Below are 9,000 nucleotides of genomic sequence, written 5' to 3'. Positions count from 1 at the left end.
CTCTCCATTGCTTTGGGGCCAATAGGGCACGCCCTTTTTGTGTTCAATTGCTAGATACTCTAGGAATCCCTCGAATTCCTTGGATGCAAATGGAGGTCCGTTATCACTACGGACAGTCTCTGGTAGACCATGTGTTCTAAAAATAGCCTCCATGGACTTGATTACATTTTGTGCATCTGTTTTCTTGAGAAGGACAGCTTCGATCCAGCGAGAATAGTAGTCTACAACTACCAGGAGGTGATCTCCACTTGTAATCTCGAGAAGGTCAACTGAGATTTCTTGCCACGGGGAGTCTGGTAGTCTGGTTGATCTCACCGGCTCTGGTTTGGATCGGAGTCCGACAAGCTGGCAGGGGTGACATGTTCGTATTGCTTGCTCTACTTGCTTGTCCATTCGTGGCCACCATACTTTCTCTCGCAACCTGGCTTTAGTTCGGACCATACCTTGGTGTCCTTCGTGAGCCAACATTATGGTGCGCTTTTGAAGGCTCTCTGGAATGAGGATGCGGCTTCCTCTCATCACCACCTGTCCTATCACCCACAGTTCATCTTTAACTGCTTTGTAAATTGTGCCTTGTAACTGGCTCCAATCATCTGTCATTACAGCCTGCCGTAACATCTTTAGCGTTGGGTCTTTTTCAGAAGCGATTTCAACTTCCTTTGGCACCAACGCAGCTGGTACAGCCTCACTTACTACGCTGTACGCAAACTCTTCTGTAGCTTGAGTTTCGTGATCATGGGTAGTACCCACCGGTAGGCGGCTCAGGACGTCTGCAGCATTGTCCTTGCCCCGTATATGTGTCAACTTGTATTGGAACTGCTGTAAGTAGAGAAGCCATCTCTCTATTCGTGCTGATGGGGGCTTTGACTTTGCTCCGAGTACGATGAGAAGAGGCTTGTGATCAGTGCAGACTTCAAAGCTAATGCCATAGAGGTACAAGTAGAACTTTTCACAAGCCCACCTTACAGCCAGAGCTTCTCTTTCAAATTGGGAGTACCTCATTTCAATCTTACTCAGCTTTCTGCTGGCATAATATATTGGCCTGTAGCTTCCATCTTTTTGCTTCTGTTCCAGAATCGCCCCAACTCCCACTGGTGATGCATCGGTTGTCAGACGAGTTTCTGCGCCCTGTCTGAAATATGCCATCACTGGTGCACGAGTCAGCCGGTCTTTTATCTCTTGGAATGACTTTGCTTCCTTTACTCCCCACTTCCACTTGTTGTCTTTTGCGGTGAGGTCCCACAATGGACTCGATATTGATGCAAAGTTGGGGATGAACTTTGAACAGAACTGCACGGAGCCAAGAAAACTTCTTACTTCTGATGGGTTTTGGGGTGCTGGTGCCTCAACAATAGCTTTCACACGTTGACTAGACACTTTCAGCCCTTCCCCAGAGAGTACATCACCCATGTAGATCATGCTGCCAACACCAATTTCACATTTATCATAGTTAAGCGTAAGCCCATTTTCTTCAAGCTTGCGCATGACCCTCTCTAAGTTTTCGTCATGCTCTTCATCATTTGTGCCAACAACTCGTAGGTCATCGTGCAGGTTGTATGCCCCTGGGCAGTCTTGGATGATCTGCCAAACAATTTGCTGGAATTTTTCCGTGGCCATGTTTACACCAAAAAGCAGGCGCTTGTATCTGTAAAGGCCATTAGGCGCAGCAAAGGTTGTAATGTCCCTTGAGTCTGGGTGTAACTCAATTTGGTGAAAAGCCATATTTAAATCTAATTTAGAGAAAACTTTGGCATTCGAGACTTCTTGGAGTGTTTCCTCTACGGTGGGGACTGGGTGTTTCTCCCGCACAATGGCTTGGTTCGCTTGTCTCATGTCTAGACAGATTCTAATGTCACCGTTAGGCTTCTCGACTACTACTAAGGGGTTGACCCAGCTGGTAGGTCCCTCTACTTTTTCGATAACATCAAGCTTCAGTAACTCTTCCAATTTCTCCGTGACTTTTTCTCGTCTACTAAAAGGAATTCTGCGTGGGGGTTGAGCAACTGGTTGTACTTTTTCATCAATGTGTAACTTGAGCTGGTACCCTTTGAGCTTCCCCAGGCCCTGGAAAACTTTGGGAAACTTTGCCCTTAGGGAGGCCTTTCTATCTGCTTGTTTTGGATTGTTACTAGCACCATCAGATTCAACATCACAGCTGTTAACAGGGACACCAACCCTTAAAACACCAAGCAACTCAGATGCATCGCGGCCTAATAGCGTCGCAGCTTTGCCAAGCATAACATAAAACTCAACATTTAGGGACTTTTGGGTTTGTGGCACACGTACATCAAGATTACATTTTCCTTTGATTTGGAGTGGCTCTTCAGATGCATAAGCAAAAACTCTTTTGTTGCACTCCAACAATTTAACATTACCCCCCGTTACAAGGTTAAATACTTCTTCGGACATTAAATTACAACTAGCACCAGAGTCTATAATAACGTTCATAGTCTTATCTGCAATCTCCAGCTTCAGAGTGTTCCCGTCATCTGTCTCCCCAGTGTGGAACACGTAGAAATCATCCTTCCTTGCGGAGTTTCCAGTAGTCACGTCTTCGGTTACTTGGCGTACATCACGTTGGCCCTGTGAACTTCCTCCTCTTCGTCCACGGCTTTGCTTTCTTCCAGAGTTTCCACGGTATTCGTTTCCACGACCGCTACTCGAACTGCGACTAGAATCTCGCCCTTTACTCTGTTTGGAGTGACAGCACACTTCGAAATGACCCACGTTGCCACATTTCCCGCATTTGTGGTCACGCGAACGAAGACATTCCTTCGCGAAGTGTCCCGCTTTATCGCACCGCCAACATTTTCCCCCTTGTTTGGCGTCTGGAGATATGTTATTCACTCGGCCTTCACGGATAAGAACGAGGGCTTCTTTGTCATGGTATTTACTAACGATTTCCAATAGTTTGCTCAATGTTAATGTTTCTTCGCGATACAACTTGGCCTTGAGGTTTTTGTCTTGAATGAAAGAAATCGCACGATCTCTCACCTGGTTGTCCCTTTCACCTTCGTATTCACAATGTTCGGCTAATTTCTGCAGGCGTGTGATGAAATTGTTAATGGTTTCTCCAGCGGTTGGTTGAGCTGCGAGAAACGCCTGTCTTGCCATCGGCGCGTTTTTTCTCGGTTTGAAATGTTCGGATAGGCTGTCCATAGCTTTCTTGTAATCCTTCGCTTCGCCTCGTTTGTCGGCAGGAATTGAGTTATTAAAAACGTCTCTGACTTGGGGCCCGGCGAGGTGAAGTAGAAGCGCCTTCTTCTGTGTTGGGTCGCTGATTCCCGAGGCAGTCACGTACAATTCGAATTCGTCTTTCCAAGTTAGCCATCGTTGTGCGAGTGTAGCTGTCTCGCCCACAGCGTTGAATGTTTGTAAACCTGGCAGTCCGCTCAAGGATACGGCCATCTGTGCGAGTTTTCCACTGTTTAAACTCGTTATCCACTTTTCATCCGGTTTTCCTCGTCGCCAAATGTGGTGGTTCGGGCGCAAGTAGACCAAAAGAGCTTATACAATAACAACAACAAGATTTATTTCTGCTCCCATTTCTCCGACCACATGCTTCGGTTTACCGCATCCCATAATAGACCAGCGATCATGTGACTGGCACGTCACAGCAGAAACACTACAAATCTGTGCTATTTGTGTCCTTTGGTTTAGCAAGCAGTAAACTGCTAAAGCGTTAGTCAATATGCGACTTTCGGGTTTCTATTTTGAAGACATTTGAAAGTCCTCCGTGTTGTTAACTTTCGACGTGGCATACACCGATTCCAGACAAAACCGGAAGTTGCATGCAAGCGAGGCTTAATAGCCCCCGAGCTTTCAAAATGGCGGTCGAAATGTTGGGGAAGAACGAAAAAATTCGAATGTATGTAAGTTAGAGCAACTTGTCAGGAGCAAATGTGGTAAGGAAAAGGAAAAGAGCTGGACAAAAATGTTGTACGGCTGCAAACTCTAATAATCGAAGCAAAAACCGACCTAATTTATCATTTCCACGACTGAGTTTCCTTCGGACAAGCCAGATAAACAAAGAAGGAAAAGGTGGGAAATACTTATGAAAAGGGGAGATGCCTATTTTACCTCGGTAGGAAATATTTTCTGTTGTTCCGAGCACTTCTTGCCGAGTGATTTTAAACTGAGTACACTTATTGAAACTGGGAGCCGTACCCTCGGTTTTCCCCTGCACAAAAGTTGAGGAGGAATCTCTGTGTAGATCGAAAAGATGCGAGGCATCAGAGTCTGGCAAAGAAGCTAGAAGTGAATACAGCTCTGAATACCCATCAACTTCAATCAACTTAGGAATTAATCAGTTTTCATGCCTCTAAGGTAAACAAAAAAAGTTTCCCAAAAACAATGTTGAATGTGGAAGTACATTAGTGATTTAAATACAGCCATTGATGAATTTTGAATCCTTTTTACTCGCTTAATATTTCAGCACAATCATAGGGAGTACAGGATCTTGTTGAGTAGGAAGAGAGTTATAGAGGAATGAAAAGAATATACAATTTACCTTTGTCTACTGTTGTCATTTCTTACGCGACAACCGCTACCTAAAAGTCCTACGTAACACTGTAGCGCTAAACTCGGTACCTAGGCCTTTTCGCGCTCTGAAAAAATTCCTTTTGGTTTACATATAACATTGACAAGGGAGGCAACTCTTTGCTAAACGTTTTGAACACAATCCGAATATTCGCTCGAATCTCTAAATTTCGCTGCTTCCAGGAAACCAAACAAACCCAAAACGAAGTCGAAAGATTTTTCCACAACTTGGCCGAATTTGTTTTCGAATACTTTCAAGACAGTCGGAGAATTTTAGCGTCTTTTGCAAAGGTTTTTCTCAAATCGTTTTTCGCAACATTGAACCGGTACCAGTGAACCGTTGAACCGGTACCAGTGACGTCATCCAGCGCGCGCTCAAGCTCCCCTCCATCTCCCACACGTGTTTTTTGACACAACAAATCTTTACAAAATCCTTCCCCAGCTCTCAATTTTAAACGCGGAATCTTGTTAAGACGCTTCAGGTATTTGACTATAAAATGTTTAAGCAAGCAACCGGAACGATGATCCTGCTGGTATTTGCCCGCGACATTTCATTTCCGTGCGGAGGTCGGGCGACTTCGAACGCGCAAGAAAAACTGCGAACCGGGGGAGGGGTTTGTAAAGATTTGTCGTGTCAAAAAAGCATGTCTGGGAGATGGAGGGGAGCTTGAGCGCGCGCTGTTTCTAACTTTTTGCTCTCGCCCCATGCGTTCCAGCGACTTCCCCTTGGTTCTCGCCTTCTCCCGCCTAGAGGAAACGGAGAAGACTGCTACGCAGGCTAATGGCGGCTTATTCTTTGTCACCTACTGGCAATTTCTGCTTCAAAGCAGGTTGAGTGATTCTATCGAGCAATACAACGAACCACCAAGGTCTAGGTTGCATAGGAACTTCGCAAAATCGATTTTCGTGGTTCAAATCTACCAGACGGATGCCCGCTACGGAGGTTCTCGTCCTACAAACCTAGCGGAACGCCATTGAAGAAATGACTGGAGAGAAACGTTGTTTGACAGTCAAAATATCATATCCGAGCTAAGGTGAACATATTTATGTTGCATTGTGCTTTAGTAATGCGGATATTTCGAATTGAAGGGATTTTAAAATTAATTATAAATACAGTGGCAATGTTTGGTCACGCATTCGACTACTGGCGTGATTTTGATTTTTCTGTACGATTTGAATAATTTTTTCGGTCAAGTGCTTATTCATTTGCCCAAACTAAACTTACATTAGACATATATTGGAAGGCCTATCTTGGAAGGCCTATCTTTACATAGTTAGCATCTAAAATCTTTTGGAATTCCGAGATATGGCACATGGTCAAAATGTCAATTCTTTTCACCGACTGTCGAACTCCACTTCGGAGAACACTCTGCTTTTGTTAACCGCCAAATAATTAGATTAATCCAATTTTCCTGTAATTGTGCTTTTTTGGACAAGGAAGAGTTATGCAAAAAGTTGGTTGTATTACAACTTTTCTGCACTCGATAAATGCAACACGGGAATCGAATGAAAATGGTCAATTTTCAGCGCGGCTGGGACTCGCTAAATTGATGCCAGGAGGTGAAATCGAAAATGTCGCTTTTTTAGAAATACCGAAATATTTGAGAAAAGAAAACACATGGCGTTTTTACTTTTACTGAGGCCTACTTATATGCAAAAGTAGGGCGAATCTAATTTTTTCAGTCTTACCGGATTATATTTGAATTTTGTGGGCATTTGCTCTTAATGACCACGACGGATATAGATAGATAGATAGATAGATAGATAGATAGATAGATAGATAGATAGATAGATAGATAGATAGATAGATAGATAGATAGATTGATAGATAGATAGATAGATAGATAGATAGATAGATAGATAGATAGTATATCAAATATTATCAATATCAACGATTCGTTGATATTGCCTGATGAGTGTGGTCATCCTTTGACCATAAGAAACAGCGTTGTCGCAATAAAACGATGAATTGAAGTCTTGCTACCATTGTTTATTATCTACACTGCTCCTCTCAGAGTCGAGCGCTCTATAAATTTATTCTGTTCAAGTTCAAGAAGTATATATATATATATATATATATATATATATATATATATATATATATATATATATATTTATTTATTTTGATTGATTGATTTATTTATTTAATTTCACGTGCACTCCGGGAATTGTCATAAACACCTGGCTATATATCCAATCAGGTTGCTGATTTGCAAATAGTCACACGCATGGGTAATAACCAAAAAATATCTATGATTAGCTACTGGCTATCCACGGGTTTTTAATGTGTTGGGCATGACCTACGCATTAAATAGCGTACCTCTAGCTGTTACCAACTGAAACAACAATCACAAGCCTGGCTTCAGTTTGCATTGCAATTCCCCAACGTTGTAAATTTGATTTTAAGCTAACGAAGGTGAAGGCTAACTAGATTCTGTCATTTTGCTCATGCTCAGCACACTGTGGAAAGAAGAATGGCGTTTACTCCAGTCCTCTTCAGATTAACTTATTGTGGTAGACCGCTGACCAGTACCACACAACCTAAAGGCTACTGGGAGACATTTGGCTTTGGAATATTCAGTAAGTCAAGAATCATTTGAGCACGTCATTTCAACATTTCATTTCTTATCGAAAAATCATCCATAAGGCGCTATACCAATTATAAAGTGCTACGTTACAAATAGTTCATTTGAAATTTCAAGCTTTAATTTCCAAGTTCTTCATTCGTAATCCGTCTAAATTTTCATTCTTGATCCGTTTTGTTTGTCATTATCTCTCTTGCCTTTCTCTTGCCTATTCAACAATTACCTTACGCCTCTGTTTCAAAACGAGTCATAGTACAAGACCTTTCATTTAAAAATGAATTTGATTTGCATGAAAATGAACCTGTAGGCAGAATCATTTTCATACGAATGGTTTCACACGAGGACTCGTTTTGACTTAGAGGTAAAAGCCAACTCGGAGATGGCCTACTATTTTGATATTTCCATTTATTTGAAAGCATTGTTTTGCGGGAAAGAAAACCTCACTTTGTCGTGACATAATGCATTGTTTTATGCTGATTATTGTTAATTTACCGGCAGGTATTTTCAAATCAGACTGGGACAGATTTGGAGGAATGAATGTCCAGGAATTTCAGGACAAGTGGGGCGGGGAGGACTGGGAAATGATTGACAGGGTACTGGCGGTTGGGCTAGAAGTCGAACGACTGCGCATGCCCGGATTTTATCACTTCTACCACAACAAAGATGGAATGTGGGACAAAAGTTCCTAGTCAATGAAACAAACATTTTCTCATGCTCAAAGTACGTTTGTGCATTACAAGAGGAAAGGAAAGGAATGGCTGACATGCGTGCTACGATTTCCCTGTGTGGCTTTTCGCCTTTTTCCAAGCAGCGTTAAGCAAAAGTCAAATAGAAACTTGCTCTCTGGTGGTCTATTCAGTGTTTATTTCCCTTCGGTCTTGGACTAACATTTCTGTTTATTCTCGTGAACAAGGAAATGAAAAGCAAAAGATGGCGCTTCCAACAGTTATTTCATGTAAATAATGTTGCTGTTATCCTTCGTTGACGTGTTCTTTATCAGAACAAAATCAGAACTTATATCATCATCAGCCACAAAATTTCTATTGATGATTTGCTCTTAAAGTAACAAGATCAAAAGAAAAGATAAAAAAAGGTTTTCAAAGAATTATAACTAAAGCCTGATGCAGTTGTTTTGCATAGGAAAGGAATAAGTTTCTTCATCTCGGCAACATCTTCAAGTTTCTCCAAATATGGTATCTCTAAATATAACCATAGGAGGCGGACCATTTGACTTCTGATGGGGGGAGGGTAATTCGAAAAACGATATCCTGCAAGCATACTTGTGCAAAACAATTTCATGAATACGACTACTGTCAAAAAAAAATAATCACGTTCGCAGTCACGTTCAATGAGCCGAAAAAAGCCTGTCACACGAAGAGAAAAATATCATTCATACAAACGTTCCGTGAAAAACAAACTTCCATGCTTATGAAAGGGTTAAAAAATTCATGCCTATGCCAAATCACCCACCGCTCCCCCTCGAAATTCAAATGGTCCACCCCTAAAGTAAAAATGTGTACGGTTGGCGTCCAGGCAAGTAATATTATTTTGGCGGGAAAGTTGGTGGCTGGGTGGCTGAGCAGCTGGTCGTGATTACGACGGATGGAATTAAGCTTAATTTTGGCGGGAAATTGCCGGGCACCCAGCAACTTGCTAGAAGCAAAAGAAATAGTTGTTGAAACTATAGTGATAGAAGAACAAAACATAAAATATCAATTTAACAGCGCGTAAGTAAAATAATGGGTTTCGATATTCTCCAATAAACGTCGAGGTTTTCGTTTGCACGAGCTTTTAAAGTAACATGCGGTATTCTTCGTAACAGGCGATGAAAATAACGAAATGCAATGTCAAATACTTGTGATCATTTGTATGGAAT

The 9,000-nt window shown here is 42.0% G+C and overlaps 1 protein-coding gene across 1 annotated transcript in view; it reads left to right on the top strand.

Annotated features, from left to right (window-relative positions):
- Nucleotides 1-9,000, top strand: part of LOC145489137 (uncharacterized) — a 25,726-nt gene extending 16,726 nt beyond the window's left edge. Inside the window, exons 4-5 of the mRNA XM_081468051.1 lie at nt 6,996-7,119; nt 7,623-9,000. Of these exons, the coding sequence (XP_081324177.1) occupies nt 6,996-7,119; nt 7,623-7,813 (315 nt within the window). The 3' untranslated portion in view covers nt 7,814-9,000. The remainder of the gene's footprint in view (nt 1-6,995; nt 7,120-7,622) is intronic.

This window comes from Orbicella franksi, chromosome 6, assembly GCF_964199315.1.
Source record: "Orbicella franksi chromosome 6, jaOrbFran1.1, whole genome shotgun sequence".
In the NCBI taxonomy this organism is placed as follows: domain Eukaryota; kingdom Metazoa; phylum Cnidaria; class Anthozoa; order Scleractinia; family Merulinidae; genus Orbicella; species Orbicella franksi.
Note: the sequence above shows the minus strand (reverse complement) of the source record. Positions and strands in the feature narration are given on the sequence as shown.